This window comes from Rhinoderma darwinii, chromosome 1 (assembly GCF_050947455.1).
Source record: "Rhinoderma darwinii isolate aRhiDar2 chromosome 1, aRhiDar2.hap1, whole genome shotgun sequence".
Taxonomy (NCBI): Eukaryota; Metazoa; Chordata; class Amphibia; order Anura; family Rhinodermatidae; genus Rhinoderma; species Rhinoderma darwinii.
In genome coordinates, this window is record NC_134687.1 from 91,753,996 (window position 1) to 91,768,453 (window position 14,458).

Sequence of the window (14,458 nt, forward strand, 5' to 3'; positions counted from 1 at the left end):
TATCGTACAAGAGACTTACATTCCACAACATAGGAGCGTTAACTTACCCTGTGACATCTGCAGACAATATCTTTGCCATCAACGGACGCATCGATCAGGTATGAAACATAAACCAGAAATACACGCGTTCCGATAGTGCTGCAGCGGATGTACAAGGGCATATCCAGCTACAGAGATAGCAAGACGATGGTTATTACACTATAATATTATATATATTATAAACCTGAATATTACATTTCATGCAGGATGGTTAATAACTAGAATTCTTTAACACATCATGATAAATTAATGACATATCCATTAGGGACTGTATATTTTATAGACAAATACACCGTTTTAGTAAATATTACTACAAAAACAAATATATAAATAGCAATATATAGCAACGGAGACCCCTAATGGAGCCTCCAATGCAGATGTGAACAGAACCGAATATACATCAATTCGTTAACGCTATTGTGGAAGAGATAGGGGAGTTATAATAAAACTCAGATGCCCTTTATATATTTTTAGATAACTCGCTTTAAGAAAATCTATACATGATAGTATCCAAGCCATTTATAAAAACATTTGAGCTGTACACAGCAACCAGGGTTCAGTTCCCTGCCCTCAAATCCCTATATAAATATACAGTGGCTGTATTATATCAATATACAGTATTGATCCATATTTGCCTTCCTGTAACAGAGCTGCGTGTTGAGTAGACTTATATACACCGCACGCTGGCTCAGTATTCATCAGAAAGGTCACACAGGCACCTTTTCTCCGGGCTGCAGGTTTTCTATGGGGATGTCAGTGAGCAGAGCAGGGCTTGAGTCATCGCACATTTCTGTTCCCTGAAGCGTAACCAGAGTCTTTTGAGTGAGATTGGCATCCTGCCCTGTGAGAGACATTGTTTTCCTGGGTTATTGCACAAGACATATCATGGTGTGGGGTCAAATAAGGTGATTGAAAGCAGCAGTAATAAAGCCGCTCTTGCTAGGGACATTAGGGCTGCCATCAATATGAAGTCTAAAGGCCCTTTTACACCGGCCATCGCTCGTTTCCGATAATTGCCCTGTGTAAATAGGACAACGATCAGCCGATGAACAAGCAAATGCTCGTTCATCGGCTGATTGTATCATTTTAAGTAACGAAACTATTATGACTGTCGGCAGCACATCTCCCAGATCTGTTGTCGACATGATAAAAATGTATGGGGACGAGTGATCGGAGTAACAAGCGCTCGCCCCCATACTGGCTCCTTGTGAAAGGAGCAAACAAGCGCCGATCAACGAGCTGTCTCGTTGATCGGCGCTGATTTACAAGGCCTAGGTTGGGCTGTGTAATATCACCCTAAGGCCCTATTCAGACGACAGGGATAATCGTCTGTGTGACTGCGTTTTTTTTAACGGCCGTCACATGGTAGAATTAAAATCAATGCATGTCTATGGGCTACCCACGTGTGTGAGCGGCCCGGGAAAAAAATAGGACGTCATGTTTTTGCCCGTTTTCTCGGATCCCTAAATAGACTCAAGACTATGAGGGATCTGTGAAAGGGGGTCCCGAACAGGTGCAAATTGGCCGTGAAAAACCTGGTCGTGTGAATAAAGCTTAAGCGTTAACAGATGTACACAATTTTTAATACATAGGACCTGACTTCTGCTGAATGCGAAGATCATACTTAGGCCAGGTTTGCACAGTGCAGTTTTGAGGTAGCTTTTTGGTTAAAGCCAAAACCAGGATTGGATCCAGACAAAAAGGTGTATAAGCAGTTATTTTATACATTTCCTTTGTTTAGGATCCAGTCCTGGTTATGGCTTAAAATAAAGCACATGAAGAAAATGCACTAAATCTCCATCAGCTTCTATGGGTAGGGTAGAGTAGAGTCATAATACAGTCATGTCCATTTCAGTAAATACTTGAAATCACCATAAAATGACAATGCTGGAGCATCTTTTCTCAGAACTCTGTGTTGTGCCATTCCTCTGTTATTCCTCCAGGAAATGTATGAATAAATTGATAACGGAATGTTACTATTCCCCTTGTCAATATGGCGTGTCCCTACACATATTCTCATACTGTCCACTCATCGCTGACAGTGTCGCACTATGTAAGGACACATTCGGGAATGGTAACAATCAGTTAGCAATTAATTCATACATTTCCATGAAGAATAAAAGAGGAATGGCACAATGCAAAGTTCAGATATGTAAATCCTTATCCTACATATGAAGAGTACATGCGTTTAGATACAAAACCAGAAAAGCGATATACTGAGATTCCAACCAAAATGGCTATTGTATAATAATTTCACCCCACTTACTGGATACATGGGTTTAAAGCCATTACTTGCACTGCGCAAAGCTGGGTCTTGTTGGGTTTATTTGGGAATCAACAGTAAAATATATTCTTCACTATCCACACATGTCAACTGTGTTAGCAAATAACATTTAAATCTCTTTATTTTACTAGGGACCCTGCCAAGCAATGAGATTTATGTTATTTAGACATGGCCATTCATTGATCTCAACAGCACAGGAGACAATACAGAGACCTAAAAAAGATATCTACAGCTATACACCCAAGAACTGTGTTCACACTCACTGCCTCTCGACATGACAAATGATCATTGACAAGTCAGAAACATAAGTTACTAACACATCGATAAACGGTTTATTTTTGTCTCTCACTTAAAAAAAGAGCGAATAGTTTTTAGTAGACGGGGGTGCCCAATAGTGATAATGCCACAACAAACAACATAGTTAGATTTTTTCCCAATTATCTTTTTAATTAAAAAAAATTTTTCTCCTTCTCTCCAGAAAAAAAGCAAAGTGTCATCCAGTGAGGAGATGGAAGAACATACTGAATCACAATAAATAAGAAGTGGAAATAGCATACAGGACTACATAATGCAGGCTGCAATATGAAAAGAGAGTTCTGGAAACTGAAAATGGCCAGATCATATTAGCATTTTCCTGTATTTTGTTCTTATGCATTTGTAATAGCCGAGTCCCTGTAATGTGAATACGCAGAATGTATAATCTTGCTTGTGTATCAACCCTCTTACTGAACTCTATGTAAGAAGACAAGTCTAGATAAGGCTCAAGTAACAGAAAAGACGGCGCAACATAGGGTGAGGACGTTCTAGTAAAGAATGTCAAACTAGGTAGAGAAAGGAGGCTCAACTTTGGGAGTTGTGCTAAACGATAGGCATAACTCTATGGCGCATTTGTATGGCCTCTTGCCAGAAAGGATGCCCAGCTATACGGTGCTCATGTGGTTAGGGATGTATCAAAATGAAAGTAAAAATGGATTTGTCACTCCAAGCAAACACGGCTTGTGGTGAAGGTTACCAGTCTTGCGAAAATAGTATTTTATTTAACCTCAGAAACAATGTGTTTCAGGCCCACTAAAGTCCCTTCATCACGTAAAATAGAGACAGTGAAAAGGTTAAAGAGCAGGTTCAGTTATACCGTTGAATTGATGCTTTCGGTTTAAAATTCTGTCAGTTCTTTCTTATTGTGTACGTGGCAACAGACTACAAACTATCAAATTTCTACATTACAGTGATTGCGGACTGTTGGTAGTTTGTAGTCTGTTGCCAAGGAGACGATAAGAAAGAACTGACAGAATTTTAAATAGAAAGCATCAAATCAACAGTATAACTGAACCTACTCTTCAACCTTTTCACTGCCAATGACGTATGTAATACAGTACGTCATTACTTTAAATTATTGCAGCTACCAGAGGCGTAACTTGAAGCTTCTGGGCCCCAATGCAAATTCTACAACAGGGCCTCCACCTATCATGTGCCATTTATAATAGCGGTGTCTTCTTATATGGCAGAGGGGCCTGTGGACCCCCTCAGGTACCAGGGCCCTGTAGTGACTAGTACCTGTACAACCCCTACAACTACACCCCTGGTCGTTACTAGAATATAACAAAAATGGCTAGCTTGGCATCACATAAAATACCTATTTTAACTTTTAAATGATACCTAAACTCTAGGTGCAATATTTTCTGTTACAAATATCCCCTGTGAGAACACACTATCTTGCATATAAAGATACAGACGATAATCAGATTTATACCTGGTTTAAGACCCGCCGTGACCTTCACATCTCTGATGACCATGTCCTCCTGAGACTGTATGGTAATCTTCAGGCAGTACATCTCATTATTCAGTGATGGCGGCTCATGATGCAGTTGAACAGAAACTTTAGGTACTCTAGAAATAATCCTGAAAAGCAAAATAATTATTAGAATTTCCTGCTGGTAAAGAAAGAAAAGCATGAACTATTCTACAGTACTTATTTCTTACATGGTGCTGGCCTGAATTATGATACTATCCCAGTGCACTTCAGTATCATGTAGCTTTGGTCTGCGTTTAAAGGAGCGAGCTGCCTGGATGGCTTCCTGAGTTGAGGCCGCATCTCCACCACCACCTCTCCAGTTCAGAATGACACAGCGGCCTGTCTCACTGCCCAGGATTAGATCCACTGATGTTATCTGAATAGTGGAAAAACATTCTTTATCACTTTTCTTTAGGTCAAATTCATAACAATGATGCATATAGGAGCTTATTCTTCAGCCATTTAACATAAGACCTCAAATCTATGTGTTAATAGTTAACTAACTAACTAACTAACTAACTAACAAACATACTACAGCACATGTAGCACTACCAATATTCTAAAAATAAATCTAGGCAAGATCTAACCCTTCTAATATGTGGTGGTCTATTTTTAATAGGTAAAAACCACTGCCACTACCAGTCATACACATGTAGGTCTATAATCAGGTAGCAGCAGGTAGTAGTCACCAATTACTGTAAGATGGCTCTACACCAATTATTTTACGAACCCAGTGCTCGGAGAAAGTAAGATAGTCAGAAGATAGTACCCCCTTGCCCTTCAATGTGAGTACATCCCTGAGGTTTTGAAAGGAAAATATATGACAAACATAACAATTTAACCATGTATATCGGAGTAGGAATTAATTTTTTTAACTATTATCACTCAGGGGTAGTTTAGCTAATTCAAACCAAGTCTAGATACTACAATATCAAAATAAAGGCTTGGAACAAGCCATCTATATCCAAACCTAATGATCCATTTATCTATCTACATAGTCTATAAATGGTATAAATAGAAAATATCAAGCCACTATATATCCAGGGTATCAAGTTATCACACAAGATTGTGTTTGCCTGACTGCAATCTTATGTTATGATACCAAATTTATTAAATATATCAGGAAAACCATCCTCCTAAATGTTCCACGTCAGATTATGCCCCCTAGGTGTAGAGCAGCCCTTTAAAGAGAACCTTTCACCTCTCCATACATGTGCAGCTGAGTGCAGCATGTAATGGGCAGGGCTGCACAAACCATGGGGCACTTTACATTTTTTTCTACCTCCCTCCGTTATTTAGATATCGGTGCGTTATATTTGGTGCCCGATATTTAAATAACCCCCTGAACAGTCAACGGGGCGTGTACTGGCAACGGGGCGTGTTACTATGACTGTGACACTGTCCAATCAGATATGGACAGTGCCACAGCAAGAGCGAACAGAGAAAGTGCACGCTCTCTGTGTAAGAGCTGGGGAGAGGAGAGCGAGCTCTCAGCTCTTGTGAGAGATCAGTCTTGTATTGTCCGCCGAACTGGCAAGGGGGCGTGTCTCTGCTACGGACAGTGCAAGCGCTCCCCAGCTCTTACACTGCCCATAGCAGTGACACGTCCCCTTGCCAGTTCGGGTGAAAAGACTGATCTTCAAAGCTGAAGAGTGAGAGAGCGTACACTTTCTCTGCTCGCTATTGCTGTGGCACGGTCCATATCTGATTGGACAGTGTCACAGCCATAGTAACACGCCCCCTTGCCAGTACTCGCCCGGTTGACTGTTCAGGGGGTTATTTAAATATCGGACGCAAAAAATATAACGGTACCGATATCTAAATAACGGAGGGAGGTAGAAAAAAAAATGTAAAGTGCCCCATGGTTTGTGCAGCCCTGCCTATTACATGCTGCACATGTATGGGGGAGGTGAAAGGTTTTCTTTAACTATTTTATTTGTTATTACAGAAAAATAGGCTGTGGTCCGATAACTTTACTTTTATTATTGCCGTTAAAGTGCTAATGTTTGCTACCTTATGATACAATTCTTAATTTGTTTACTTTAAACTTGATATTTAATAAATATAAAGTTTATTACAAACATTATACAATTCAATAGCAGTAAGGCGATGTTCACACGGGGTATTTTGCAGGCGGAATTTCTGCCTCAAAATTCCATTTGGAAGTTTGAGGCAGATTTTCCTCTCCCTGCACGCCGATTTTCGCTGCGTTTTTCGCGCTCTCTCTGCCTCCCATTAATGTCAATGGTAGGTCAGAGGCGTAAACGCCCGAAGATAGGTTTTACCGCTCGCGAGAAAAAGACGTCTCCGCCTCCCATTGAAATCATTTCCGGGCCGTTTTTGGAGTTTTGCGGCACGGTTTCCGCGTCAAAAACTGTGTGAACATAGCCTAACTGCAGTATAATTCATGTATATCTGATAATTATGTCTCATCAACATCAGTAGTAGTGCGTTTTTAGTATTTCGCATGGAGATACCGGTTACAATTTTTCCACTCACCTCAATCTTCTTACCAACATCTTCAGTTTTGGCAACAAACTTGAATGTGAACTTTCTGGTCTTACCAGGCACCAGGCACATGGTTCCTTGTGCTGACTGCTCTAGTATATCACTGGATTGGTACTGTTCTTCCACTACACAGTACTGGTTGTATTCCTTGCCAAAGAAAAGGCAACATATATGTATGGTATACGGATAATAACAATATTATATGCTCATTAACTATAATTGAATTGTTTTAAATAATTTAAGAGTCTCTGCACTTTCTGCCAACTTTTGACAGATGTCATAAAAACATAGAATATTTATGTGAGCGATCTTCAGCTTGACAGGGAGCACAGGTCACAGCTAAAGGTTTATGGCGCTCAGCTGAGCGATTCTGCACCTCTGTTTCAGCAACAGTGGAGGGGGTTTCAGCACCGGGATCCCCATCGATCCAAACTTTTGATAAGTCTCTATGACATATCAAAAGTTTGCAGAAAGCGCAGTTACTCTTTAAATGTGTTGCTCCTAACATATATGGGCATAATTTACAGTGTCATTGCATAATGTATTATTAAGGTGCCAATACACATCAGATGTCAGTTGGCTAAACATGCCGAGATCGGTGGGACTGGTTGACTATCTTATTTGGGAGAGAGTCCGGGCAACCCAATACAAAGGCAGATGTTGGAGGACAGAAGGATCGGACATGTTGGATTTAAAAATCTCCTATTGTTTGTTCCTCTCTCCTCATTGCTTGGAGAGTCCTGTACGCGTATGGGGGAGTAGGAAGGAATGGCCGTTAGTGGAACGTGCGTTCGTCCCTCTGCTATATAAAACGTGTGCCATTCTAAAATAGACAAATCGTTCCTACTACATTCAAATACCGAGCAAGGCATATGCATAGAATTTAGATTTCCCAGAGATTGACTTCAGTCAGCAATCTATGGATAGACATTTACCACAGTTTATAGTCAGCATATGGGACACAAGCAACAAGCTATAATTTGATAAAGGGTGGAATTTAAAGGGGTTTTTCCAATTAAGATTTTAAGAGCACTGGTCCCATGGAGAACGCTGCTGCTCAGTGAATGCTCAGTGAATGAGACATGAAGAGTGACCACTTCTCCACCATCCATACCTACTGGACATGCCATAAAAGCCTTTGGTAGAAAACCCCTTTACCCCCCCCCCCCCCTTGCAGCTGCAGCCATCTTTCCTTTTTTCATTTTCTTTTTTTTCCCCCATTTTCTTTTATTCCCTCCCCGCCTTTCAAAAGTCATAACTTTCTTGTTTTTCCATCAATATAGTCGTATGAGCGATTGCTTTTTGTGGGACGAGTTGTAGTTTTTAATGGTCCCATTCAACGTACCATATAATGTACTCGGAAACTGCATGAAACTGTGATACTTCCATTGTTTTTAGGGTTTAGTTTTTACGGCATTCACCCAGCGTTAAAAATGACATGTTAACTTTATTCTGCAGTCAATACGATTACAGCGATACAAAAATGTATATAGTGCATCTTTAGAACAAAATAAAATAAAAAATACTTTTAAATAGAAGAAAAAATAAAAAGATTTGCAAAAAATAAATACATTTGTTTTGTGTCATCTTATTCTGAGACCCATATATTTTTTCCATCGATGCAGTGGTGTGAGGACTTTTTTTTTGCGGGGCAAGCTGTAGTAGCTTGGGTACACGTGAATTTTTGCTAACTTTTTATTCCATTTCATTTGGGAGGCAAGGTGACAGCTGCAGCCGGGCACCGGACGATATTGTCGGAAGCAGATGTCTCCGGTCATAGAATAACGGCCGAGCTAAAGCCCTGCTCTTATTCAAGTGAATAGGAGCAGACCTGCAGTTCTGCTGCACGGCCGCTATGCAGCGGTCGGTGCCATCTGCTTCCGGAACGGCTGATCGGTGCGGGGTCCGAGTGTCTGATATGACCGATTATATACTGATGACCTACCCTGTGGATAGGTCATCAGTTGTCCGGGAGTGGAAAAGTTCTTTAACTTTTATTAACTTTTTTGGGAAGGAATTGAAAAAAAGAACAGGAATTCCAGCATTGTTTTTTGCGTTTTAAATTGACACTGTTCATGTTACCCTTATGGGTGGGTACGATTGCGGCGATACTAAACATGTATAGTTTTTTTTTGTTTTACTACGTTTGCACACTAAAAACCGTTTTTTTTTTAATTTTTAATTTTTTCCGTCGATGTAGCTATATAAGGGCTTGTTTTTTGCGGGACAATGTGTACTTTTTGGTACTATTTTGTGGTACATGGGATTTATTGATTACGTTTTATTGGATTTTATTGAGGAAGAATGGAAAAAAAAAAGAAGGAATTTTGGCTTTTTTTGTACACTGTTCACCCGGCGGTTTAATTAATGTGTTAACTTTATTGTTCAAGTCGTTACGATCGACCATATTTTTTACTAAATAAAACCACTTTTTAATGGAAAAAGTTGTTTTATTTTATCTGTAATTTTTTTTCCATAATCTTTATTTAAATGTTTTTAATTCTATTTTTTTGCCCCAATAGGTAGCGGACTTCACAATGCGATCTTCTGATAGCAGAGATTATGCTTTGGCATACTTCGTATACCAAAGCATTATTGTCTGTCGGTGTAAAACTGACAGGCAATCTATTACGCAATGTCTCTGGCATGGCCTAATAGGCAGATGCTGATGGCAGACCTGAGGGCCTTTACTGGGCCCCCGGCTGCCATGGAAACCCATTGGCGGCATGCGACCGCAACGCAGATGTGTCGATGGGGTGACAGAGGGAACTCCCTCTGTCAAACACCTTAGATGCTGCAGTCACTATTGACCGCGGCATCTAAGGGGTTAAACGGTCTGAATCTGAGTTCTCTGACTATTCCTGCAGTTGTGGCATGAGTCTGGCTGTGTATAATAGCCTGCTCCTGCCGCTGATTGTCTTTAAGTGGTTAAACAGCTGAAAATAACTTTTAACCCTTTCCCGACCTATGACGAAAATACACATCATGGAGCGGGGGGGGGGGGGGTGAGGTTTGGAGCGGGCTCACATGCTGATCCCGCTCTATACATCGCAGCTGGCTGCTTAACTCCGACAGCCCAACGGCCCCCCCGCAGCACGATCGGGGGGCGCCGATGGTTATCATAGCAGCCCCTGGGGCCTAATAAAGGCCCTTAGTTCTGCTTGCCTCTACATTAGTATTGCAGTGTATTGTACCAGCGATCGACTGATAGAAAGTGTAAAAAAAAGTCAAATACATTTTTCAGGTGTAAAAAAAAATAAAAAAATAAAAAAAAAATTATAAAGATCAAGAACTTTTGCCATTTTTCCTCAAGCACAATGTAAAAGAAGAAGAAAAAAAAAATTGTATCGCCGCGTCCGTAATAGTCCAAACTATTACAATATACCATTATTTAACTTGCACGGTGAACGACGTAAGAAATAAAAATGTTACAACCCCAGAAAGGTTGTTTTTTGGTCACCTTCTCGCTTAAAATAAATGTAATAAAAAGCGATCAAAAAATCATAATGTACCAAAAAATGGTATCAGTAAAAAAAAACAAAAAACGGTTGTCCCGCAAAAATGAAGCCCTCACACCGCTCAATCGACAGAAAAAGAAAAAAGTTCTGACTCTCAGAATGTGGTGAACAGAACACTTTTTTTTTTTAACAAATAGTTTATTCTTTGTAACAGGAGGAAAATATATAAAAAAAACAAAAATACTATATAAATTTGGTATCACCGTAATCGTATTAAGCCACAGAATAAAGTTACATTGTAGTTTTTACCGAACTTTGAAAGCCGTAAAAACAAAACCACAATGGAGGAATTTAGATTTTTTTCCAATTGTACTGGGAAATGGGAAAAAAATTCTTTGTGGGGTGCATTATATGGTGCTTTAAATGGTGTCGATAGAAACTACAACTCCTCCTGCAAAAAATAAGCCCTCACACCGCTCTACTGAAGGAAAATTAAAACCGTTCTGACTCTTGGAAGGCGGGGAGTGAAAAACTAAAACTTAAAAAGGCTGGGTCGTTAAAGGGTTAAAAAGGTACCTGGTTGCTGAATCCAACACAGAGCTTTGAGAAGCGGATTGGATGTGGGCAATCCGTTTTTAAATAAACATTCAGCTCCACAGGAGTATCAACATGAAAACTTGGTGCCAGAAACTTGGCCTTGCATTGTACTGCAGAGATGAAAAAGAATATATATTATATATACGCAGAAAGGTTCAGGTCACAACATGACTTTACAATGAGCAGTATATAATAATGTAGCAAAGTATACAGAAGTTTACACCATCACACATACCAAATGGAACAAAGTCTTGTACTTCAATGGTAAACAAATTACTACCCGCCAAGGAGACCCTATCCGCCCACAACCGTTGCGCCAATTTCACCATGGATGCATCACAGTCTGGCTCTGGATCAGGACTCTCGTTCTGCACATTATGGAAGAAAATATAATCACTATCGAGTCAACACACAAAATAGTCACTATATACAGTGTCGGAAACTCACCATTAACACCATTATTAAGTTCTTTTCAATCCTGGACTTCTGATCATCTTTTAATGTTGATGCTGTTTGGAAAATGAAGCAAACATGGACTTATGCTGGCCACATACAGGAAAGGCTGGCCCTGATTCAATGAGCGTTATGAAGTGTTTTGTGTTTGGAAATGTTTGATCCCGCTATTTCAGAAGACCCATCATTGTCTTGCTTCATGCTTACCTCTTCCCAGCAGCTCCAGAGAGTACACGATGTAGTCTTTCAGTTGTGCCATGAGATAAGAACATTTCAGAGCTGTACTCAATATAGAGGTGAGTAGGGTCCACCACCTCTCACTGCGGTAGTCACACATGACATAGTCCAGCAACCTAGGCAACAAAATGGATATAAAGCTTAACAGTATACAGCAGGAACATGATATACAATTCCATACGAATATATGGTCGTGCTAAGTAAAAATATTACTGTGGATTTCCCCACATACATATAATGATGACTATGAAGAGTCATGGCACAATTTAGAAATTCCAGCTTTAGTAGCAATTACGGTTTATGTATCTGCTAGCAGTCTAGAATTACCCTATTGTATATTACCTTAATATTGATCATTACACCAAAAAATCTTCTCTAAAGGTTCAGAACTTACTTCAAGGCCTTAGTGTAGTCTTTTGCATAGTAATATTCTTCACCCATCTGTACCACTGTTATGGAAGTAAAGAGAAAATAAATGAGATCTCCTCGGGTCTGAACATATATTGGACTTGCTTAAATGTGAATTCTCTGTATTAGTATCTGGCAGATAGTTGCACCAACTACACGACATGGTAAACCGAACAAGAAATCAAAGCAAATCATCATGACAGAGCATTGCTGACTAAATAAAGATTTAGATCGTACTACCCCTCTGATGGAAGGTAAACTGGGAATCAAAGTTTAGTCCAATGGGCAATGCTGTGTCAATTTCCGGACACCGTCAAGATCTGTTGCTACAGGAGATCGGATTTCATATGGAAGTACAGTAACCTCACAAAAAGCCTCCCTTTAACTTTGACAGGTTGAATGAATGGCAGTTTTAATAAACCTGTAAGCATAAGATTAAGTAAATACTTTTTCTTTTTGATATTTGGGTTGTTCTTAAGGTTCTGAAGGTACTTACTCAAGTGGCTTTTCATTCGTGGGCATTTGTACTTCTTGAACTGAGCTACGGCGTTGCTGAGGAGGCTGATAATAAGTTCCTAATCAAGACAAAGGGACATAAGTTAAGAAACTGCCAAGCGGTCAATGATCAGAGAAAGAAAACAAAAAATGTTTATTACCGAGTGGATGACATCTCTCTCCTTTTGCTGCAGTGCTAGTATACCAGCCTTCTCCTTCTCTGGATCAGAAAGATCAAAACCTGAATAACACAGAGAAAATGTATTCATGACGTGTGGAGTACTAATGGTTTTCAGCAACAGGACTACAGCGGACTTATGTCAAATACTCTTCAGTTACTCCGGAATATAAATCAGGGAGTCATTTGTGTCTCGTAGAATGTGATTCTTCCCAACATTCCATGTACAAGTGATCGGAGAGTATACTAAACATAACCAAGAAAATTCTATCTTCCAAAAAGACCCCATAACTTACATTTTAAGGGAAATCGTTCATCAGAATTTTCTTTAGACCTTGGGTGTTTTGTTTTTTTTTTTAAAAATCACAGAGCCCTTACAATAGGGTAACACTTTGTTTTATATAGATCACATTTCTGCAGATGTAGACCATTTTACGACAGCCTGTGTTTCTGCATTGTCCTCTGATCACAGTCTGTCAGGGCGAGAATGTAAACTAGTCTTGCTCTGGCTTTGTGCACTACGTTTAACGTATATGCCGGGAAAAGCTCCCGTTGTATACATTAAACGTAACCATAGGCACCCATTTACCAGACAGGGGTCAAAACAGTGTCCTTTTCAGTCAGTATACATTGGCATATCGTTATTTCAGCTGTATGGGAAAGCGCAGTGTGAGTAAATAGGGTTGGATTAGACGTCACGCTTGAGAAATAATGCTCATCTTGTGTAGTGCTATTCGGAGCTTTGACACTGGGTTTTGCAACCCTGAGACTAATGTTCCTAGTACCGAACCGCGGTCCTAGTGGGTACAGGTATGATGTTCCGGAAAGTAAGCAAAGCAGAGAATGGGGCACTCCTACATCACACTTTGTGATGTAGTGATGCTAAAATAGTCTGTATGCACGGACCTTTCTTTTTCTTTGTGTGGAGACGTTTATTCATTTTTTCGTTCACTATGTGCCTTCCCCTCCGCGTTATGTCTTTGTCTTGGACCGACAATGCTGGATCTTGTGTTGATAAGTATTCCTCTGGCTGTGGTAGTAGAATTGTGGATTTGTGCTCGCTATGTCCCAGAAATGGTAGTTGATGTAAGGGGTCTGTTTATAGGCTGGCAGGCGGGAGACTCAATGTGCCTGGAAGAAGGCTGCTCCTGGAAGCGACTGGGGACCCAACTTGATGGTAAGAGGGCAAGATGCTGCTGTTTGTTTGTATGAGGATGGCAGCTGTCACACTGGTGGATTGTGATGGCATCGGTCGGCAGCAGGGTTGGGCCGATGCTTTTAGCGTGGAAGAAGGCAGCACACTGTTTAATGAGGTGGTGGGCTTATTAGACTCTATTGCAATGTCTTTAAACGTATTTATTCACTACACGTTTCAGGGGAGCAAACTGCCCCCTTCATCATGAGAACCCCTGACAGCAGCCACCATTTCTGGGACACCACACACCCAGATCCACAACTAGAGGCAAAGGACCACATACACCACTATCGCTGGATCACAGACAACACCAGCTTACTACCACAGCCAGAGGAATTCTTACCACCTCAAGACTCAGCATTGCCGGTCCAAGACACAGTCATCATGTGGAGGAGAAAGAATGAAAAATAAAAATAAACGTCTCCACAGAAAGAAAAGACAAAAAAGGTGCATACAGACCATTTCAGCACTTCTACATCACAAAGAGTAATACGCTGGAGCGCCCCGTTCTCTGCCTCGTCCTATTGACATACCCTTCTCACACACAAGAGGCTGCCTATTTGAAACAGTGCAGAGGCTGCTGCAATCACATGATGTGAACGCAGTTTTTGGTGGCACGGATCTAGGTTGCAGCATCTGAGGAGGATTGTGGAACAGCCACGGAGAGATTTCTAGCTTTGAACACTCATGACACTCCTGCCAGTCAGCTTAAACAGGAAGGGGGTCTTACGGTATGTTCACACGCTTAACCAAAAACGTCTGAAAATACGGAGAGGTTTTCAAGGGAAAACAGCTCCTGATTTTCAGCCGTTTT

The 14,458-nt window shown here is 40.5% G+C and overlaps 1 protein-coding gene across 2 annotated transcripts in view; it reads right to left on the reverse strand.

Moving 5' to 3' along the window:
- TRAPPC11 (trafficking protein particle complex subunit 11) overlaps window positions 1-14,458 on the reverse strand; it is a 52,519-nt gene that overhangs the window by 9,593 nt on the left and 28,468 nt on the right. For both annotated transcript variants that reach the window (XM_075860201.1, XM_075860202.1), the window contains exons 12-23: window positions 12,433-12,512; window positions 12,273-12,351; window positions 11,763-11,817; window positions 11,339-11,484; window positions 11,126-11,187; window positions 10,914-11,046; window positions 10,658-10,788; window positions 6,615-6,770; window positions 4,304-4,491; window positions 4,074-4,222; window positions 759-880; window positions 48-167 (exon numbers count right to left, since the gene is read on the reverse strand). In XM_075860201.1, coding sequence (XP_075716316.1) covers window positions 48-167; window positions 759-880; window positions 4,074-4,222; window positions 4,304-4,491; window positions 6,615-6,770; window positions 10,658-10,788; window positions 10,914-11,046; window positions 11,126-11,187; window positions 11,339-11,484; window positions 11,763-11,817; window positions 12,273-12,351; window positions 12,433-12,512 — 1,421 coding nt within the window. The remainder of the gene's footprint in view (window positions 1-47; window positions 168-758; window positions 881-4,073; window positions 4,223-4,303; window positions 4,492-6,614; window positions 6,771-10,657; window positions 10,789-10,913; window positions 11,047-11,125; window positions 11,188-11,338; window positions 11,485-11,762; window positions 11,818-12,272; window positions 12,352-12,432; window positions 12,513-14,458) is intronic.